A 23,260-nucleotide genomic window follows, 5' to 3' on the forward strand; every position below is an offset into this window, starting at 1 on the left:
GTATTAAGAAAACATTTTCTATCATTCGAGTTAACTTTCAGATCATTACCATTCATCAGAGCCGTTTGCTATGTAAAATGTACGTTTCCTTTCTAAAATACTTACTGTTGGTTTGGTCAAAGGATACAACGGTGTGATTTTCGAAATTGGAAACCTCTGCACCAATTCACCCAAATTCATCAACTCGTTCCATTCGTTCGAATTTGACTAACTCTGAATGTATTGTTTTTATAGCTGAAAAATAACACTTCCAAGTTGCAGTTGAATCTGCGAACGCCACGCGCCAGCTCACTGGTGCGACCCGGTACAACAACAACACCTGCCACGTTGAAAAATTCTGCGCCCGAAATTAACATCCGGAGCAGAGAACTGAACCCTAGCAGTATTACCACAACAAGTTCTAATGTACGTTTAGTTTCATTTCGACTATAACTATCATTTTCTATTTTGTTCGTTCCATTAGTGGTACTAATGTTCGTCCGATAATTTAGTGTTGTTTCTTGTTTTGCTGCCTTGATCAAAATTTTAGTTTCAATGCTCTCAATTAGGTACCAAATTTTGATGCACATAAACAATAATATGCATTACATGTGTTTTGTAGCTATCAGGCGTACAAATGCGGGCACCGAAAGCGGGTTCACGGCTAGGGCTGGTACGACCATCGTCCGGTTACTTTAGCTACAGCTCACAGAAGAAACCCGCGGACTCAGACACCGAATCAATCAATGTAAGTATGTTTTGCAGTTATTTGTTGAATGGTTTTAGGTCCCAGGTTTTTAGCTTAATTCCTTGTAGGAATGATCAGTAGGAGAAAGGAGATATATGAACAAATGCTAGTCCCTTTATCGTGTCTCCCAAGGTTAAACATGCACCATTGTAAAAAAAATCATGAATCAATGTTTTTGATATTCGATACAGTTTTTAAAAACAACATGAATTTAAATAACGAATATATAACAATAATAACACATGAAAATAATAGATGCTTCACGTATAGTTATAACAATTGGCCATTATGCCAAACTTCAGTATGTCAAACGGATTTATCAATCGAGAGTACACTGCCTTTATCGTGCTTATCATGTGCCAGTTGGTGCCGTATCAGTAACATTTTGAATTGTTTCCATAACCACATGCGACAGTTATGCGATTACAAGCAGATAAAGTTTTCACACTTTAACACGATGAAAACATTTCCCGGGTAGAGCTTAATGGCAAAAGAATGGCAAATTTTACCATTAAAACAGAATGTTTGAATGGCAAAATGTGTTATTTGTTTGTTTGAAATAAGAGTTAAAATAACAAAAATAATAACAAAATTTTGGTAGCAGAAAAACTAAAAAATAACTTATTTTGCCATTGTAATAACAAAGTAATGGTAAAGCATGGGGATAAAATTGAAGAACAAAATAAGTTATTATTGAGATATTGATAACAAAATAAGACCCAAATTAACTGTTATCGGTGAATAACAAAATATGACATTCTTGAGTTATTGATAACAGAATAAGAACAAATTTAGCTGTTTATGTGGCGATCAAAATAATGATAGGTTTAGTTGTTCAAATTCAATTTTAAAATAATGGTAGATTCAGTTATTATTTCAAAGTAGCAGAAGAGAGGTAAAATGAGCTATTTCTTTCTTTTTTTTCTTCAATAAAATTTAAGTTCATCAATCAATGTAAAAACAGTTATTTTGTGGAAATTAAAAAACTCAAAACGAAACGAACTTAAAAATCAAATTTACTTTGATGAACGTAGCCACCGTTGCCCCGCGATCTACTCTGGCTTCTCCTATTTAGGAACGTTTGCGCAGCGTAGGGTTGTTAGGGTAGATAGATACGTCGTTTTACAAATTATACTCTTTAATTGTTTGAGTTCTATATTAACATAAATTGATGTGCATCAAATAGAACCCATTGCGAATCAAACACACAGCTGAGAATCCGGATTTGTTTACTTTTGCGAGATACGTCGAATTGAAAAGTTATGCTTGAAATATACAATATAATAGTTAATGGTATATTAAGAGTAAAATATGTTATGGGGCCAAATGTTTATAAATAATTTCTCACAATATCAAAATAATGACAAATTTAGCTAGGAATGTAATATATGTTATTGTTTTGATATTTTATACAATTCATTATAAAAGGTGCTAAGTTGCAAGTTTCACCATGATAGTAATTTTTGTTATTGATGTGTTATTTAGCATTATTCATGAATAACATATCAATGACAAGATTTGCTATTGTTACGCCCAAATCAAAACTAACTCCTAACTTTCATACAGTCCACCATGCATTCATTTGTAATCACACTCACACACATACAGACTCTCATTCAAACCCCATTATTATAAGAACACTCTTTTGTTAGAATAAAGTAGACTTTCACCCCGAACGGACGCAAGTTTTTTGATTCCAGGTCGTCTACCACCGAAATTGTCCCCTCGTGTGCTATTCGGAGGAACATTGGTCCATTCGACCGGATTTACGGAAGGACAATCTCGATGGTTTCCGACCGTTGTTAACGGGACGCGAAAGTAGCCGGAAAAAGTTAAAAATTCGACGCGAGTGCCGTGCACAAGCGATGCGAAACACGCATCGGCGTGTTATCCGTGGACGCCATCTTGGCGAATCGATTGTTCGCGAAACAAAACCGGAGCTGCAGATTGCAGCAAGTGCAAAGATCCAATTCACCGGAATTGGAAGACAAACGCCGGAGAGTGTGGAACACTAAAAGTGAACTGCCCAAGAACGTCGGACTGGAAGAGTTTGCCTCCACACAGACATTAATGAAAGTGACATGAAGCGTACACCGGTTAAAACGAGAAGTGCTTCGAAAAACCACAGTGAAGACACGGATTTGGAAAGTGGACATAATCAGAGCATAGGAAGTGAAGAACGAGATGCAAATCCGTTGTCAGTGAGCAATCAGAAGAAAAAACAAACACTTAAAGAAGAAAAGAAGAAAATGGAAGAAAAAATTCAAATGCTGGCGAAGAAACGTGAAACCGTGCGACGGAAGGTGCAGCGGATTTATGTGGCTACATCGGATCCGGACAATCCAAACAATATGAGCAAGCACTACCTTCAAACGCAAATTGAAATGCTGACACGATGCTACAAGGAATACAACGAGTTCCAGAATGAAATCTACGATTTGATCACCAGCGACGAACGTCAAGCTCAAGAAGAGATGGTGTACATCGAATTCGAGCGGGTTTATGGCATCCTTCTAGCTCGCTTGGCCCAGCAGGTTGAAGATACTCCGAAGGTGAAGCTCCAGCAGGCCTCATCTGCACCTCAGGCGCTAAACCAGGCTGTGCAGCCGAATCTGCCACCATTGAAGGTACCGCTGCCAACTTTCGATGGCTCTTACGAAAATTGGTATGCTTTCCGCAGCATGTTCGAAAACATCATGAACAGGTACAACGCGGAATCGCCAGCCATAAAGCTGTACCACACGCTTTAGTAGGTAAAGCTGCTGGGATAATAGACCAGGACATAATCAACATCAATGATTATGCCGCAGCCTGGAACACCCTTCGCGACAGGTTTGAAGACAAACGGCTAATCGTCAACAAGCACATCGAAGCTATCTTGAGCCTGCCAAAGATGACCAAGGAGAGTGCGATCGATCTTCGTAAACTGATCGATATTTGCAGCAAGAATGTCGATGCCCTCACCAACCTGAACTTACCTGTCGTCGGATTGGGTGAGATGGTGATTTTGAACGTTATCTCATCAAAAATGGATTTCGAAACACGAAAGGCTTGGGAACTGGTTCAGAAACCGGGTCAGCTTCCCCAGTATTCTAACACGATGGATTTCTTGAAGGACAGGTGCAAGGCCTTGGAGAAAATTCAAGTCAGTGTGAAGGCAGCTGGTGAGTCTGTGAAGCAGAATCGACCGGCTGTGAAATCAGAAGTGAAAGCACATTCGCTCGTCACCACAGAAGCACAGTGCTTTCACTGCAGCGGATCGCACCCGATTTGGAAGTGCGACACATTCCAGAAAGCTGGATACAATGCGCAAAAAACCAGCCTCATCAAATCCGGAGCTTGTTTTAATTGCCTTCAGCGAGGGCACACAGCAAGCGACTGCAAATCGACCCACACCTGTAAAAAATGCAGACAGCGTCATCATACGTTGATTCATCGAGAAGAACAACCTGCTACACCACCCAAGGACATGACAAACCAGCAAAAGATCGTTCCGAATTCCGATCCTGCACCAACGACTGCAAGCACCGCGACCACCCTATGTACCATGGTGGAGACTGGGAAGAGCCAGAGCCTTATTGCGACGGCCGTGGTACTCGTCCGTGGCAAAGGTGACTCGAAATTCGCCTGCAGAGCAGTACTCGATTCAGCTTCCCACTCGCACTTCGTAACTGAACAATTCGCCACTCTGCTGGGCCTAAAACGGAAACCCGCATTCTGTGTCATTTCCGGGATCAACGGACAACAAGTGCACATCAAGTTCAAGCTACATACGCAAGTGGAATCAAGGATGAATGATTACGCAACGAAGCCATTGGAACTTCTCGTAGTTCCGAGAATCACTGGAGACCTACCCCTTGCAAAGTTCGATGCGAAGGCTCTTCAAATTCCAGATGCAATCGTATCAGCCGACCCAGCTTTCAATCTTCCAGACACCGTGGACTTGCTGATTGGTTCAGAAGTTTTCTTCAGACTCCTAAGACCCGGTCAACACGATCTTGGGGTTAGTGCTCCTTTTCTCCAAGAAACGCAATTCGGCTGGATCGTGAGTGGCCTTGTTCCGGCGGCTCATACCACGGTAGGAAATAGTTTGACAAGTGTGGTAGAAGAAGACGACCTTAGTAGGATCCTTGCTAAATTCTACGAGGTCGAGACATGCGCCGAATCACCCAAGGAAGAAGAGGATGAAGAGTCATGCCTGGCCCACTTCAGAACGACACACCGAAGAAACCCGGATGGGCGCTACATCGTAAGAATCCCATTCAACGATCTGAAATCCGAGCTAGGCGAGTCCCGACAGATGGCAGAAAAACGTTTTTTGTCACTCGAGCGGCGGTTGGACCGAGAACCGTTGCTAAAGGAACAGTATAAGGCGTTTATTTGTGAGTATGAACATTTGCAGCATTTGCGTGAGATTTCTCTCCCCATGAATGAAGAGCCGGGCGGTGCGTTCTACGTGCCCCACCACTGCGTACTCAAACCGTCAAGTACTACGACAAAGCTGCGTGTAGTATTTGATGGGTCGGCAGAGAGTTCTACAGGGATCTCAATCAACCAGGCACAGTACGTAGGTCCAACTGTCCAGAACGACCTAGTTTCCATCTTGCTCAACTTCCGGTCGTATCGATATGCCGTTAGCGCAGACATCCCCAAAATGTACCGTCAGGTGGCGGTACATCCTGACGATCAACCGTACCAACGAATACTTTGGAGGGAGAACAACAGTGAACCGTTGAAGGTACTACAGTTGACAACAGTAACGTACGGCATGAAGTCTTCTCCATTCTTGGCCACCATGTCGCTGCTACAACTTGTGGAGGATGAGGGACACTCGTTTCCCTTAGCTGCTCGTGCTATTACAAAATCGTGCTACATTGATGACATGCTTCCAGAATTGTTGGAGCTGAAACAGCAATTGATTGATCTTCTAGCCAAGGGTGGATTTAGCATCCACAAGATCTGTTCCAACTCCAGCGAACTACTCGATGAAACTCCAGAGCACCAGCGAGAAACTAGTCTACAGATAGATGATGGAAACATCAACATCCTCACGAAAACCCTGGGAATAGTGTGGGAGCCGCAGAAGGACGTCTTCAGGATTAGCATCCCTTTGCAGCTGAACGAAGGACTCACCAAGCGAAGCATCCTCAGTCAAATTGCCAAAATATTTGACCCCTTAGGATTTCTCGGACCTGTGTTAACTACAGCGAAACTACTGATGCGAGAATTATGGGTGCTTGACATCAAGTGGGACGACACCATTCCGTCGGCTATAGCAGCACGCTGGAAAACTTTTCGTGAAGAACTGAATTCTCTCGATGGCATGGATCTCCCCAGACGGTTCATCGCGGAGGGCGCTGTAATGGTGGAGCTGCATGGGTTTTCCGATGCATCGGATCACGCTTGTGGAGCTTGTGTTTATGCAAGATCTGTTGCCTCGGATGGATCGTCACAGATGGCGCTGATTTGCAGCAAATCCAAAATCTTGCCAAAGAAGAAGAAAGGACAGCCAAAACAGATATCCACACCCCGTGCTGAGTTGGAAGCGGCCTTGTTACTCGCCAATCTTGCTAACAAGGTGAAGTCAGCGCTAGACTACAACTTTGAATCAACAACACTGTGGAGCGACTCGCAGATTGTTCTTGCGTGGATAGCCAAAAGACCAGAGCAACTCTTGGTTTATGTGGCAAATCGTGTGAGGAAGATCAGAGATATCACGGATGTAGCAGATTGGCATTACATTCCTTCGGCGTCCAATCCAGCCGACCTGATCTCAAGGGGACTTACACCGACGCAGATCATAAATCGTGAACTTTGGTGGAACGGGCCACCAACATCAGGCAACACAGAATCACCTCCGCCTCTGAAGGAAGATGATATTCCTGAAACGAAGCAGACATCTTTAGTGGCAACCGTGAAGACTTCTACCCGACTGGCACTCTTTGATCGTATCAGCAGATATTCGATAATTGAACGAGCAATGGCATACGTAGTCAGGTTTACTGATTACATTCGAAGACATAGGAAGGAATTGACGAAGGGTCCGATCACTGTGGACGAGCTTAAACGAGCTAACTTGTTGATAATCCGCCTAGTACAAGCCGAGGGTTTTCAGCATGAATTAGAACTTCTCAACCAGGACCAATCCTCTCGACACCCGCTACGCTGTCTTAGTCCTTTTATCGACATGAACGACGGACTTCTCCGGGTAGGCGGCCGCAATAAGCATGCCATCATCCCTTATGATAGCAAGCACCAAATGTTGCTGCCTGAGAAACATCCGTTCACTGCTACCCTCATTCGACATCTCCACAAGAACAACCATCATCTGGGACAGCGAGGATTGTTAGCAGTAGTACGGCAACGCTTTTGGCCACTGCGAGCGAAAAGTGTCATCAGGAAGATAATACATCACTGCATCCCATGCTTCAAAATGCGACCGTCGAAGGCAACGCAGTTGATGGGTAACCTGCCAGACTACAGGGTTCAACCGGCGCCTATTTTTTCTACAGCAGGCGTCGACTTCGCCGGACCCTTTACTTTCAAATCTTCCACCCAATCCAGAAAGCCAATGTACACCAAAGGCTACGTCTGCGTGTTCGTGTGCATGAGTACACGTTCTTTGCATCTGGAACCAGTGTCGAACTTGACGAGTGAAGCCTTTCTAGCAGCGCTACAACGATTTGTGAGCCGTCGTGGTTTGCCCAACAAGCTGGTATCGGACAATGCCACTAATTTCGAAGGAGCCTGCAATGAATTAGGGCGTCTTGCTGTGCTTTTCAAGGACGAACAATTCCAAAAACGACTCGATCAGTTTTGCACCCAACGAAGCATTGAGTGGTCGTTTATTCCGCCTCGTAGTCCCCACTTTGGTGGGATTTGGGAGGCCGGGGTAAAATCGGTCAAATCACACCTCAAATTGATTCTGAGCACAAGTTGACCTATGAAGAGTTTGCTACCGTGCTTTCCCAAATTGAAGCTGTTTTGAATTCTCGGCCGCTGATGCCATCATCCGACGATCCGAACGACATCACGGCAATCACTCCTGCTCATTTTATCATCGGCCGTGAATTCCAGGCGATACCTGAGCCTTCGTATGACCACATTCCAGTTGGACGACTGTCGCGATTGCAGTTTTTGCAAGACCTGAAACAAAAATTTTGGAAAATTTGGATGACTGATTATTTGCAAGAACTTCAGCGACGACAAAAGGACTACAAGATCACCGAGTTCAAGCCTGGTGCACTCGTACTGATCGTGGACGATAACCTTGCTCCTTTGCAATGGTCGTTGGCACGGATTATCGACACGCACCCTGGTACCGATGGACACACACGTGTTGTAACCCTGAAGACGAAGAATGGAACAACTAAGCGAGCGGTCAAAAAGATATGTTTGCTACCTTTGGATAGCGAAGAGTGATGTTTAGAAATGAAGTCATTTCAAGGCCCCGGGAGGATGTTACGCCCAAATCAAAACTAACTCCTAACTTTCATACAGTCCACCATGCATTCATTTGTAATCACACTCACACACATACAGACTCTCATTCAAACCCCATTATTATAAGAACACTCTTTTGTTAGAATAAAGTAGACTTTCACCCCGAACGGACGCAAGTTTTTTGATTCCAGGTCGTCTACCACCGAAATTGTCCCCTCGTGTGCTATTCGGAGGAACAGCTATGATTGTATATTTTGCTATTGATTTGCCATTTTAAGTTTTTCATAATAACAGAAGAATGGCAAAACGAGATATGATGGCAAAACCAGTTATTATTTTGTCCTTTGTTTGCCATTAGCCTCTACCCGGGTTTGCACCTTACGTTCACTTTTATGTGGAATGCTGTAGTTTTACTAATAGATAAAGTAATGAAACAATTTTCAGATCTTTTGTAACTTCAAAATGTGCCCAATCAACCAGTGATCGCATAGAATGTTGCATAAGATGCTAAAGCGGAGGCGATATACGCACATTTTAAAAGTGCCTAAATTGAGGCATGTACGCATATGGCCTTCACTTTATCATCTTATGCAACATCTTATACGATTACTGGTTGTCTGGGGTGTAAATCGTGTTATATTTTTTTTTAATTAGATACAGCGGTGGACACACAGGTTATACTTCATTTTTTTTCAACTTTTTGTAAACTTATAGGCACATTTAAAAAAATGAAATTGTTTAAAAAAAACCTAAATTACGCCCGCAAACAACTTTTTTTCATCTATAAACAAATAAACGCGTTTGTTGATTAAAACTACTGTAGGTTTTCCACGTACATAGTAATTTTTGTTAATAAAGAATCCATTAAATTTTGAATAGTGATCCCAGTTTCATACATACTTCTTCCTTTCCATTTTTCCCTATCCAGAGTTTATCATCGTCATCAGCTAGCTCTAGAGGAAGCTTGTACCGTGTAGATAGCCAGAATATAGCTAATAATGTACAAAATTACGCGACCCATAGTATTGAAGACATAAGCGGCAGCGCCGGTGTAGTTAACGGTGGAAGTTTAGGGTTGCGGGCCAATCTACCGGTGGAACCCAATCGAACGGCAGTAAATCCGGCCAAGAGCATACCGGCCTCGGGTATCAGCGGTGCGAAGCCATCCGGCTTAAGGCCTCCCTCTAATTTACGTCCACCGACCGCGCGCAGCGGACTCCCCCGACCGACTAGCTACGTGAGACGATAGACTGTGAGTGCTGGTAGTTCTAAGTCAGTTTTGTAAAGATTTTTTTTACCGATCAGTTGTTTAGTATCTTAGCTTGTTCTGAGCCAAATGTATTTTTTACTGGTGGAATGTCTCTTCCTGAAGATGATATTCAAACAGGGTTTATGGCCTTCGTAGTGAATCGTTCGTTTCTTTTCCGATTGTACAAAAATGATGAAAAAGGATAAGTGTCCCGTTGAGTTCCGCGAGAACTAGATTGATATACGATTGAAGCAGTCGAATTGATTCGACCATCACAAACTGGCAATACATCAAGCAGTATTTGTCATTGTGAGTATCACACAATTTGTAATTTCTGCAGTTTCAATGTCAGAGTATTTTGCATTTGCCGTTGTTATACGTTTTGTACAATTGAGTTTATTTTATAAGTTTAGTGTTTCAATTATACCTTTAAGTTCTTTATACTTTTATTCTGAATCGAAATTTTTGTGCCGATTTATATCGATTCTAATTTAGATTCAATCGAATTTTAATTCAATCAATTTCGGTTCACTATAGTAACCTATTTATTACCATAAAAGAAAAACTATTCTTGTCAGTGTTTTAGAGCAATTTATCAAATAAATATGGTTTCAAATTTTCACTTCTCTTTTATTAGTTGCACTATAGCGACATACTCACTAAATTATGGTAACTTAATTGCTGCTATAATTCATTATGTATCCTCAAGCAACTACAAATTATAATAAACATTGATTTTACTGCCGTTAAATTTTCTGCAACACAATCTAAACGTTACAATTCTGTTGTGAACTATGCACGTAAAAGCCATTTGATTATCGATTTTAATAGTTTCCGTTGATATAGCTATTAACTCGTTCGAAAATCCTGTCTATGCATTTTAAAATCTTTGTCGTCGAATTCTATTGTTTAATCGTTGTGAATCGATCGTCTTTATCCTTGTGATAAAACAAGCGAGCTCTCCTTTTCTACATCTAGGCCGTTAACGCTATAATTTAGCTTATAAGTTAGCATAAGAAACCCGAAACCGAATACCACATCCATATAAATTTCGCTCCGAATGTTGAAACTGTTCCATTTTCCACGACGACAACATTCAAAACAAATCTTTCCCAGGAGGCAATCGAGATGGAATTGGTACAATGAAAGACTAAAACACAAGCGAACTGAGAGATTGTGAAAAGAAGTTAAAAGCAAACATTGACATTAAAACATAAACATATTATAGTGATACTAATGGGATCGTTAACTGAACATAATTGAACACGAAGGTTCGCGAAACAAAGCGAACCTCAATAACCGCAACCGTAAGAATCGAACCGCTTATTGAGCTAATCACAAATAAATACACATACACACAACTGTGAACCTATGGCATATGTTCCAGCTATCGTTGGATCACCATCATGATCAATGCATAAATATATATCTTGTCCAAGAAATATATATTTATAGACTAGATGTAGCTCGGGGAACTTTTTTTTCGATTCGTGATAATTTCACATTCCTTTTACTTCCTAATTCGGTGCTTTGATTGTCGAATTGAAAAGTTATCTTTTATATATAGCCTGTTATATATGGCCTATTGGCCATATGAATAAAACTGAGTAAAGACTCTTTACTCAGATCTCTGTGAAGATTTACAGAGATTTGTTCCACGGCTTTACATAGAATAGGACAGATCGGTGAAGTACTAGATTTGTAGTAATGAGCTGAAATTTAGTATGGTGAGAAGGTGAATTCTCCGTTTCTGCAATGAAATGGTACAAAAAGCGTGGGTATTATGATTCCTTGCCTAATTTGATGCTGTTTGTGCAAAACTTTGGGCAACAGTGTTGCTGTTTGCTCCATTTCTTGCAACATAAACAACATAGTTATTCAAAGCTTTGCTCAAACAGCATCAAATTAGGCAAGGAATAATAATACCCACGCTTTTTGCACCATTTCATTGCAGAAACGGAGAATTGACCTACTCATCATACAAAAATACAGCTCATTACTACAAATCTAGTAGTACATAGAAGTAAAGAGTATTTTCGCAATTTCTCATCGTAATAGGCTGTTTTACCTCACGCAAATCTGCCAGGAAAAGGCCTACTTTTCCACACCAAATTAGCAGTATTGTAATAATTCATTACAGTACTGATTTGCGTTGCGTAATGAACCATTACAGCACTGTGTTTAGTTTTGTTCCACTTCTTGATGCTTTCTCGACGTAGTTTTGTAAAAATTGTGACAACTGCACAGTAGGTATAACCTGCTATGCTCAGACTTTCTTATACATGGCTATAACCATTAGTGTGCAGTTTGATGAAAAATTTTTGCTAAATTTTTTTTTTTTTTTTTACATACATTCACTTTTATTGATTTAATCATTACAATTAGTGTACAATAGCTCTTTGTTACACTTGCAGAGTTTTGGATCTACCTTTCAGCTGCGTTATTTTTCAGTTTCTGTTTAGAAAAATTGGATTTTTTACGTATTGATTATTTATACTGCTTAGGTAAAAACTATCGAAAAAAAAACCCTAGAACTTTTCTGTAAAACTTATTCTATGATCACAGTGGTTGATTTGCCAGGATTTCTATAAGAGGATTTGCTGACATCTGGCACGATGTGACGAAGGTTCTAGTTGATCGCTCGATGAAATCGTCGATTAATTCCGTATTCGACAAGCGATGTAGTTCTGATGTCGGAAAGAAGGGATCCAAACCGTAGATCATTTTCAGCAGCTTATTCTGCTTAACCTGAAGACGAGCGCGATGAGACTTGGCACATTTTCCCCACACTGGTGATCCGTACGTCATTAATGGTCGAAGTACACACTTAAATATCAGTGCTTTGTTTTTGACAGCTAATTTTGAACGCCTATTAATCAGTGAATACAAACAACGGATAGTTTTGTCTAATTTATCAATTGAGTAATTCACGTGCTTTGCAAAAGTCAATTTGGAGTCAAGGATCACTCCAAGATATTTCCCATCATCTTCCCAATTTGATGGTTGACCGTTTGTGGTTATTGCTGTCCTAGGAAGGTTTCGTGCTGCCCTCTTCTTGGTGAAGAAAATTGTTTGCGTTTTTGTAGCATTCACTTAGCGGCGTCGGTGGTGTAGTGGTAAGCGTGGTTGCCTCTCACCCCAGTCGGTCTAGGTTCAATCCTAGTCGACGCCGTCGGTATTTCTGAGACAAAAATATCTGATCACGCCTTCCCTCGGATAGGAAGTAAAGCCGTAGGTCCCGGCCCATGTGTTGATGGGTTCGATATGTAGGGTGTCGGGTGTGTGTGGATGTCTCCCTGACCGTCCGTGTTTAGGCTTAGTACCAGAAATAGGCGGACGTTAAACTAGAGCTGATGCCGAACGGTGTCGGCTCGCCAGAAATAAGAAGAAGAAGTAGCATTCACTTTGATTCGCCATTTCCGCTGATAACTTTCCAGGTTGTTCTGCGCATGTTGTAGCTTAGTTACGATTTGAGCTGGATCCTTGTCGGCCGCTAAAAAAGCTGTGTCGTCCGCGAAGAAAGCATAGACTACTCCATCAACCATTATTGTATCTGATGTAAAAATATTATACAATGTAGGGCTCAAGACCGATCCTTGAGGGACACCAAACGGTATGGGGTGCGAAGTAGACGTAGAACCGTTGAGTGTTACTTGAAATCGGCGATTGGACAGAAACGAAGAAATTATTTTTACCAAATACAATGGACAGTTCGATTGATGCAGCTTGAAGACCACCGCCTCTTGCCATACGGGGTCATAGGCCTTCTCCACGTCAAGAAGCACCATGCCAGTGGATTTCCCATGGCTGAAGTTGCGCTTGATTTCTTGTTTGATTCGCACAAGTTGATGAATTGTGGAGTGGCCTTTTTTGAACCCAAATTGTTCGTACGGAATAACTTCGTTTGCTTCGACGTGGCGATTCAGTCTATTTAAAATCAGTCTTTCCAGTATTTTGCTTAAACCGCTCAATAGACTGATTGGGCGGTAGTTTCCGGGACAAGTAATGTTTTTATTCGGTTTAGGGATGGCAATCACAGAAGCATGTTTCCATTTGAGTGGGCAATAAGCTAGTCTGAGACAAGCATTAAGGATCTTTGTTAGTGCCACGAGTGCTTTTTTCGGAAGGTGTTTAAGGATAACGTTTCTAATGCCGTCGGGGCCCGGAGCTTTTTTGGTCTTCATTGAACGGATGATTGACAAGATTTCCTTTGGTTTGGCTAGAACACCTGGATTTACAATACACTCTGCCTGATTAATCCTATCCATGGTACTGTTCACTCGAGAGGTCGTCTCAGCATCTCCTTCTAGTGTGTTGATGTGGGCAGCAGCAAAGGAGGCGGCAAATGCTTCTGCCTTTTGGTTAGAGCTGACAATTATCTCTCCATTCACTTTAAGTGGGGGGTTGTACTTAACGTGGTTACGAAGGCATCTGCTTATTTTCCAAAATTGGTTGGATCCAGGATCCAGTTTTTTGAGCATTTCACCAAAATTCCTATATCGATGTTCGGCGCATTTGGAGCGAATAATACCGTTCAGTTGTTCAACTATCGCACCTAGCAAGGGATCACGAGTGCGTAGATGTTGACGACGACGAGTATTTCTTAGGCGAATAAGCTGCTTGATCTCATCTGGGAGAATGTTTCTTTGGTGATTATAGTTTGATAGTGGAATACAAGCCTCTTCTGCGCGGGCTAGTACATTGCCAAAGAACAAAATTGCATCATCTATTTTTCTTTCTTCGTCAAGGTCACTGAGCAACCGAGAGCTTAGGTCGATGTTGTCGTTCACCAGTCTAGAAAACTGGTTCCAGTTAGCTCTATTGTAGCAACGGTAGGTATTTTCGGGTCGAGTAGCGGAAGTGCTGCTATTTATCTTGAACGTAACGGGTAAATGGTCCGAAGAGAGGTCGGTGTGGGTTATAGGAACAGACATTTGTACCTGGTTGTTTGATAGAACCAGATCTAGAGTGGACGGCCTACCTCTTCCTGTTGGATAACGAGTCGGATTTTCTGGATGGTGGATGTAGAAGTTCGAAGATTGTTGCTCTTGGGAAAGGATTTTTCCCGCCTTGTTCGATGTTGCGCAGTTCCATAATTGATTTCGTGCGTTGAAATCCCCCACAACGAAAAACGAATGTTTAAAAGCACACCGAACATATCAGAGATAGCTAGCCATCTAACGCAGTAATGGGCGTACTGCGAGAGACGGCTAGCGCCAATGCACAGAATCTTGACTATCCCTTTGGGGGTAGTCTGTGTGTGCGATTGGAGAAATGGCTTCGTTAACCATAACTAACGCATCTGTATGATATGTAAATATGTAAAAATTATCTTCAAGCGGTTATTTCTGAATTGCAAAAAACGTTGTACGCAACTCGATATAGAACTCGATTTTTACAAACACTACGTCTGTTTGTCTGTGCTTGGAATATTCGAGCGACGATTGCTATGTAAGGGCGATCTTTTGCGTTGTGCAGGAGAACAGGGAATGATCACAGGATGAATCACTGCAGCACTCTACAGCGAACGAACCCAGCATCCACAAGAATACGGTTGCAATAATGCCGGACATCAACCCTGCAAGTTTGGTGTTCGCAACGGATCCGGTTGGTATAAGAAGGCAGAGAACGCAGCGGGCAAGATGGGTGGACCAAGTGGTCTGGCAAGCATTGGTATAAAAATGAAATAGGGTAATGGTTCCCTTATTAAGCATGTGGCTCCCATTTTCATCCTACGAAAAACAAAGGAATGAAGCACTGTTTGTTTTGTTTCTTATTTTTGTATTTTTTGTTAGAAGTGAGCACGCATGAAAACAAAAAGAACGAAATCAATCGGTGCCGTAATCGCTTGTTTTCGAATAGGATGAAATTGGGAGCGTGAGATTACTGATGGAACACAAACCCTATCACATTAGGTTAGGGACGGAAGTGAATATTTACTACTTCAGGGAATTTCAAACGCAGAAATTACAAGTTTTAAACAGATTTATTACTCGAATAGTTGAGTTATACAGTAGAGGTTTTTGAACGATTCGATTAGATAGGTATGTGTACCAAACAGTCTTGCAAATCACTACACATTGTCAATTTATTTTTCTAGGCAAGCGTTTCTACTAACTATCGCAAGTAATTTACTTATTTTTTGGTTTTCAACCAGAATAGACATTATAACACGCGATGCACAGTAGAAACGCTAGCCCACAGTTCGTCAGAGAAAAGTATGAAAATGCAAAATATAACGTTTATCCTGGAATAATTGCCAGTTACTTTTGGCTGACTTGTGCTTTCAGTAAATACACAACAGATTTCAGTTTAAAATTACAATCCAAAAATGTTAGATACATCTATCCATCAGCACAAGAAGAATTGAAGAAGTTTTTATTCTTTTTAAGTAGAAGTTGTGAAGTTAAGTTTTAGTGTTTCTGTTGTGGTTGCTGTTGTTGTTGGGATTGCACGGAAGCTGGCTTCTGTTGCTGCTGGTTTGGTCCAGCGGGTGGTTGGCTGTTAGGCACATTTTGTTGTGCTGTTTGTTGCGGTTGTGGGGGAGGAGGTGCTTGATTGTTGCTTATTGGTTGTTGTTGTTGTTGTTGCTGTTGTGGGACTGGTGGTGGCAGAGGCGGGCGGTTTTGTTGTGGGGCAGCCGGTTGCGCTTGGTTAGCAATGGGTTGAGAATTGTGGTGGACGGCAGGATTTGGAACAGGCTGTTGTGGTTGTTGATATTGTTGCTGGGTTTGAGCGGGTTGCTGCTGGTACTGTTGTTGAGGATGAGCTGGTTGTTGGTGTTGGGGCGGCTGCTGTTGGTACTGCGGAGGATGCTGGTATACGTTAGATTGCTGACCGGTTTGGGGTGGATAGTTTGGATCCTGATGGTGTTGATAAACCTGATTAGGATGCAGATTCACCTGTTGCGGGTAGCCTTGCTGAGGATGGGCCTGGTATTGCGGTACCTGGTTTGGGTGCCCCTGTTGCGGAGGGGGGTGGTACGGTTGATTTTGAGGAATGGCGTTGGGATGTACTTGGTAAGGGCCAGACTGGAAATACGCAGAAGCATAGGCATTATAAAGTATGGACTTAGGCATGTTACATATTTAACACTTAAAAAAATAGATTCTTAAAAAAAACATGTCAAATACGAATAGTTGCACCTTTTTATCCTTTTTAACGAGATGTTAACCATTCAATCCTTTTTATGTAGTACAGTGAAGTATCAATGGTAACTTAAACGCGGAGAAACCAAACCGGAGTGGTTCGATGTTCTTTAGAGAAAGCAAATTTGATTATAACAAGATTGATTTTTATTTAATTTTTGTTATTCGAGACTTTCAATTTCTGTCTTATCTAGTGTACTATTACAACGTTAAACGGATACTTCTAACAATACCCTAAATTATCTTCAACCCTGAATGTAACTTTTTGAGCATGTGTTTCAAACTTACATTTGGTCCAGGATAGTATCCCTGAGGCATATTTGGATGTGGTGGAAGCTGTAAAATAATACAGAATGTTAGGAATATTGTAATGAAAAGTAGTGATGATACACGTGATAAAATACCTTTCCCTCTGCAATCAATCGTTGGATTTGCTCCTGGTTCCGCCGTTCGTATTCCAAATATTCTTCGTGCGTAAATTGGGGCTGGTGATCAACCGTGTCCCATTCTGGGTCCTTCTGGAATTCTTCCCGCTTGGTCTGCTCGATGAATTCTTCATAGCTGATCAATCCATCTTTGTTGGTATCTGCTTCCTGGAACACGTGTTCCCGCATTCGTTCCATTTCTTCTGCTCGCTCTTTCATGTCATCTTCCGGGTGACCAGCTTCATACATTTTGTTCAGTTCATTGATGAACAGCACCTTTACTTCATTTTCGTCCCAATAGCCATTGCCATCGATGTCATGCAGCATGAAGAAAGTCTTCGGGTCAAAATCCTGACCATCCATGTGGTCCTGTTTTTCCCATACCTCTTCCAACTGGGCCTTGTTGCCTGGGTGGTGGATTTTTTCATGTTTTTCGTGCGTTTGCTGTTGTTTCTTCAGTTCCTCCTCATATTGTTTGCGATGCTCTTCATCCAGCAGGCGAAGTTTTTCCTGTTTTTCAAATTCCTTCTGCAGTTCGTACTCTTTGAATTCTTCTCGCCGACGACGATCATTCTCGGACAGATCTTGGGACGTTTTCAGGATCAGCTTTTTCAAATCATCGATTTCAAAAGTGTGCTGATTTTCGTGATCAAGATGTTCGGCAATTTTCATATGATCGCGATCAATGTGGTTCGACAGTTCAAACTGTCTGGTTGCCAGTTCGCGTAATCGCTGAAGCTCAATTCGCTTCAACTCGTCCAGCTGCGATCGCACGTTATGATTGACGTATTCCAATTCTTGCGCTATTTTACCAGACTACAAACAAAGGAATAAATTTACAAACCCATTTTTATACAGTAAACAGATGATTCAACATACCCTAATATCACTTTCCGCTGCTTTGTCTAATTTCTCTCTGAAAACAGGGTCGCTTTCCAGCACCTTTACCACCTCTTGCAAATATTTATTGTACTCAATAACATTCTGAAAAGAAAGATTTAAAACTACATTATTCATTGAACGTGTTGGAAATATTTTTCATTACTCAAACTATTTATAAATCCAGAACATTCTACTAAGATATTGAAAAGGTCTTGGTAGAATGTTCGGGATTAACCCTCTAACGATAACTGGGGTCCATTGGACCCCAGAGCCATTTTGAAGTGGTTCCAAAAAAGTTTGGATTGACATATCGGCCCACTTTTTACATGCTACAGGGTTTCATCCAGAAAATCCTCCCCTTTAAAAATTACCCGGAAATAAGCATCTTTTCTGAAATTCAATCAAGTGTTTTCTAAGAATTCCCATTAATTTCTATAGGAGTTGTCCCGGAAATTCCTCTAGAAGTTCCCCGGAAATTCCTCTAAGAGCTTTATTCCGGGAATTGCTCCAGGAGTTTCCCGTAAAATCCTCTAGAGATTTCCCGGACATTCTACCATCAGATCCACGTGAATTCTGGTAGGTTTTCCTCGGTTATTCCTTCCGGAGCTTCACGGGAATACTAATACAAGTTCCATAGAAATTTCCGCAGGAGTTCCCAGGCAATACGTCCATAAGTTCCATTAAAAATCCACCAGAAATTACCCCGGGCATACACCCAGGATTTATCAACATTTTTTTTTATAGAAATTCAACCAGCATCTGCATTGGAAATCTGCCAGGTGTTTCATGAATATTGCTCCTGAAGTAACCGGGAAATTCCCAGATTCTCTGAGAAAATTCTCCAGATGTCCTACAGGAGTTCCCCGGGAATTTCCCTAGTTCTTAAGGATTTTTTCCAGATCACTCGGAAATCCTCAAGAATTCCTACAGGAGTTTCTCGGAAATTCCACATTAAGCGACCTGAAGATTTCTCCAGGAGCTCCCCTAGAATTCCTCCAGGAGTTCCTCGGGAAATCCTCCAGAAGTTATCTGGAAATTCCTCTAAGTAATTGCACCAAAAGTTCCCCGGGAATTCTTCCAGAACTTCCTCGAAAATAACACCAGAAGGACCTCGAGAATTCCTATAGAAGTTATCTGGAAATTCCTCCATGGGTTCCCCGGGATTTTTTCCAGGATATCCCCGGGAGTTCCTTCATAAGTTATTCGGAACATTCACCAGGAGTTTATCAATAATTCCTCCAGAAGTTTCCCGGAAATTTCTCCAAAAGGGTGCAACGGTTGCTTGCTGGTCTCACAGCCCGAAAATTAAGAAATTATCCTCGTCTGCCAATGTAGAAGTACCGTAAACCGGGGTCAAATTGATCAGCGGGGTGAAATTGATCACTCGGGTACTGCATTGTAATCCCATGCTAGGAACTCTTAAGCGTCGTAATGATCTTAAACTTTTTACGTCATCTGCTTTGTAGATGTCTAGAGATGAGTGTAGACTTTATTTTTTTTAGAAAAAAGTTAGTTTTGCCTTATTTTTCAAAGAATTTGCAATGTATTTCTCATTTAGCTGAAATCATTGCTACTAAACAATCAATTGCTAATAGGACTTCCCGTGAATTCTCTGTTTTAACATTTTTGTGGAGCTTTGGTTGAGATGTTATGCAGCTAATCAGAACATGAAATAATTATAGAAAGTTCATTTTATGAAGAAATAGTCATTTATTGCGATAGAAATCACTTTTTTCCAAAGAAATTGCCTACCTTTAGGCGTTTAAGGAGAAATTTTAAAAATTAATTTTGCATTTAAAGTATTAAATTCACTAGTTGTAAGATTTGAGACGCATTATTCGGTTTTAGAAGAGCAAAATTAAGCGATCAAGGAAATTTTTCTTTCCAACCGATGCTTAATTGTATACTGATCAATTTCGCCCCAAAGTGGCATTTCCAATGTTTTGATATTTGGAGTTATTTAACTTAAAGTTTAAATTTGCTGAACAAAATTCTATCACATGGTTCCATAGAGAACCACTGGGTACTGGTTTTACAGAAATTCTTTTGGCAATATTTGAACAGGTACTGATGTTATCCGCAAAAGTTGTTTTAAAGTGATCAATTTGACCCCGGATTACGGTACTGAATAAGACACGTCTTCTCGCTTCGGTGGTAAGATACAAGTCAGATTTATTCTACTTTAAGCCTAGTTTGGTGTTTGAAAGGAATCGCTCAAGAAACTTCTTGACCGATTCCTGGCAGAAACTTTCCACGGTGACTGCCATTTGAACTGTCATTTCTTCGCAACTGCGTACTGTGATAAAAAAAAAACAGTTTCTAGGGCGATTCAGGCAAGGAATTTCCCATGCATCAAGATAGGCCGAAAAATTTCTTCTGAACTGCAAACAGCGCTTTATACCAGACGCTTTACAAAAGCTGACAAATTCTTCTGATCCAAATGGAGGTCCGTTGTCACTGTAGTAGGCTAGAAATGATATGTTGATATCAAAGTAGGCTATGACTTTGATATCAACATATCATTTCTAGCCTACTACAGTGACAACGGACCTCCATTTGGATCAGAAGAATTTGTCAGCTTTTGTAAAGCGTCTGGTATAAAGCGCTGTTTGCAGTTCAGAAGAAATTTTTCGGCCTATCTTGATGCATGGGAAATTCCTTGCCTGAATCGCCCTAGAAACTGTTTTTTTTTTATCACAGTACGCAGTTGCGAAGAAATGACAGTTCAAATGGCAGTCACCGTGGAAAGTTTCTGCCAGGAATCGGTCAAGAAGTTTCTTGAGCGATTCCTTTCAAACACCAAACTAGGCTTAAATCTCAAGCATTCTGTACCATACCCTCTATTTCAGAATGGGTTGGTGGAACGTTACAATCGAACACTCTTGAAATCAGTCAAAATAAGTGTTGCACAAGGAAAAGACTGGAAGAGCGATCTGTATAATTTCTTATTAGCTTATAGGAACACGTAGCATTCTATTGCCATTGTCTGTGCTATTACTAATGAAACCCCAGCGAAATTGATGTTTGGTCATAGTTTGAAGGACAAGCTACCAGATTATTCGGATAGTTAGGAGCAAGGATCAAGATCTAATATGATGAAAACAGATACAGACAAGGAGGAGAAGGGAAGAAACTATGGAGATAATAGAAGACGAGCTAAGCATTCAACGATTGATATAGGAGACCACGTGGTAGTGTAGAATTTCTTGAAAGGTAGCAAGCTAACGCCAACATTCGACCCTCAACCATACATAGTTACGAAGAAGAACGGAACTCGTCTTACCGTGAAAAACTTGGAAACCGGAATGGAGTACGACAGGCACATCAACCATACAAAACGTTTAATTTGTAGCAGCCCATTCTTCAACCTTGAACAACCAATCCTAGTTTTCGATGAAATGGTATTTAAATCCAGATCAAATAACATCAAGAAATTATCCAGCACAAGCCAAAGATGGGGCATCGACTGATTCGACGTCTACAGGACCAGTGAGAACTAGAAGACATCGTGAAGCTCGAAAACCAGAATATTTCAAAGATTTTTTACTATCTAAATGTGATAGAATGTAGTAGAACTGTTCAAAGATAATTGAATAAAATATAACTAATTTAAAATTAGAAAGAAGGAGAGATGTAGTATTGTAGTAGGCTGATAGAACATGAATTAATCTAAGTAGGGAATCGCGCTACTTGGGCGGTGGCTTCTATATTCGTCTGTTTTCCACTATAACTCAGTCGAATTTGAACCAATTAACACAACTTTTGGAATGTGGTGAGATAGGTATAGTATCTACCCGTGTACAACATTTCAAGTCAATTGGTTCAAAATTGATTGAGTTATAGTGGAAAACAGACGAATATAGAAGCCACCGCCCAAGTGGCGCGATACCCTAGGAGCTGGAATAAAACATAAGTCCTGTTCAACGACGTAGGTTGCACTTGCTCGAAGTTACTGCATCCCGCTCTTACCTCTTTGATGATGATGATGATGGGTAAGAGCAAGATGCAGCAACTTCGAGCAAGTTCAACCTTCGTCGTTGAACAGTATCAGTCCTGTTTCATTTACTGTCCGGATCCGAACGCCTGGAATCAAGCCAAGGACTCGCTACACTGCACAAGGCAGAATAAATTCAATTTTATAAACTGTCACCAGTACAAGGACTTTGTACCATGACTCCCTATTACCAAAACACCTATAACTCTATTTCACATTCACTCAATATTAAGTTTTCAAGGCTCAAACGAATTCTTTAGTAAAGTTACGAAATTTCAATTGAGTCGCTGCTCGATAGCGCTCCAGGCGTTGTTTATTATGAATGACTACCGTTCTTTTTGCATCATACAACAGCTAGCAACTAGGGGCAAGACAGATCTAACGAGAGCAAATCTGTGTTCGAGGTGTTGTTCAGAATTCCTCACAGTTCCTCAGAATTTCTCCCATTTATGCCAAAGTGTGATCTGGCATCAATGTCAAACTGCGAAGTGTTGCGTGTGCTGAATGAAAATTGCAGTTTTAGGGATGTCTTTTGACAAATTTCGTCGATCATCGATAAAAAGAGTAACTCAGAATTCCTCAGAATTGCTCTCGTTTGCACAGTGTCTTGCCCCTAGGCTAGCAATAAGCAAACTAGCTCGACAGGTACTTACCTCAATGTGTTCCACGTTGCTGTCCTTGACCTGTTCCTCCTCTTTCTTCTCTATTTTCGGTGCCTGCGTCACAACCGGAAGACTGAAGGTATTTTCTAGAAGCACCACTAGCAGGAGGAATACCCCGACGAGGGAGACCTTACCACTTTCGAGCATCGTTCGAAAGGGATTTTCCGGGATTCGTGGGGAATCACTGCAAAACAGAAAAAAAACAAATATGGAAAGCGATGACGGATGAGCGACGAACTATTGCGAAAGTTTTCGATGATTCGATTACGCATCAGCGAATGGTCCGAATGTACGACTAGCGTAAAATATGTTTCACTTACCGTTAGTTTAATGATATTTAGCAGCAAAAGCGTGAATTATAATTGCAGAAGAAATGAAAAACTGGAAAATTAGCGACCCAGCTGTAAAAGCAACTGGCTGTTTTGTTGTCGAAAAGTGACACTTTGACGGTTTGCGATACGTGGTGTTTACTGTGCATGAGCGTCGATTTTTAGGGGCAAAGAAATTTTATTCACTGAAGCACTACATCTGTGCACTATCTGTGTCTGCGTATTTTTCCGACATGGTCCACTGCACGAATTTCTGCTGGCCTGCTTACTCTCACACGAAATTTGACGTTTGAGCGGTGTCGGCACCGCTCAAACGTCAAATTTCGTGTGAGAGTAAGCAGGCCAGCAGAAATTCGTGCAGTGGACCATTGCGACAAGATCCTGGGACCCCCAAGGTGATC

General features: G+C 41.3%; 3 protein-coding genes across 3 annotated transcripts in view; 1 reads left to right on the forward strand and 2 right to left on the reverse strand.

The window, feature by feature from the left end:
* Positions 1 to 23,260, reverse strand: part of LOC109416657 (uncharacterized) — a 325,658-nt gene that overhangs the window by 121,938 nt on the left and 180,460 nt on the right. The window lies entirely within an intron of this gene.
* Positions 235 to 10,880, forward strand: LOC134288309 (uncharacterized; the record flags this gene model as incomplete). The annotated part of the gene is given in 3 exon segments (XM_062852754.1): positions 235 to 405; positions 602 to 727; positions 9,099 to 10,880. Coding segments are annotated over 3 exon segments (618 nt in total), but the record flags the coding sequence as incomplete, so codon positions are not given.
* On the reverse strand, positions 15,387 to 23,010 carry LOC109416078 (nucleobindin-2). Its single transcript, XM_029866439.2, has 6 exons — positions 22,851 to 23,010; positions 22,522 to 22,714; positions 17,872 to 17,976; positions 16,972 to 17,808; positions 16,856 to 16,903; positions 15,387 to 16,450 (listed from the first exon to the last, which is right to left on the reverse strand). Exons 2-6 carry the CDS (start codon positions 22,675 to 22,677, stop codon positions 15,833 to 15,835), a joined length of 1,764 nt encoding a protein of 587 aa, XP_029722299.2. The 5' UTR covers positions 22,678 to 22,714; positions 22,851 to 23,010; the 3' UTR covers positions 15,387 to 15,832.

The sequence above is a fragment of the Aedes albopictus genome, chromosome 2 (assembly GCF_035046485.1).
Source record: "Aedes albopictus strain Foshan chromosome 2, AalbF5, whole genome shotgun sequence".
Classification (NCBI taxonomy): domain Eukaryota; kingdom Metazoa; phylum Arthropoda; class Insecta; order Diptera; family Culicidae; genus Aedes; species Aedes albopictus.

What these genes read in the sequence shown, in the direction of transcription:
- LOC109416078 (XM_029866439.2), bottom strand. Translation starts at nt 22,677, where the DNA reads ATGCTCGAAAGTGGTAAGGTCTCCCTCGTCGGGGTATTCCTCCTGCTA. An exon ending in GATTGATTGCAGAGGGAAAG is followed by an intron (nt 16,904 to 16,971) that starts GTATTTTATCAC and finishes ATTATTTTACAG; the next exon opens with CTTCCACCACATCCAAATAT. An exon ending in GATACTATCCTGGACCAAAT is followed by an intron (nt 16,451 to 16,855) that starts GTAAGTTTGAAA and finishes GCGTATTTCCAG; the next exon opens with TCTGGCCCTTACCAAGTACA.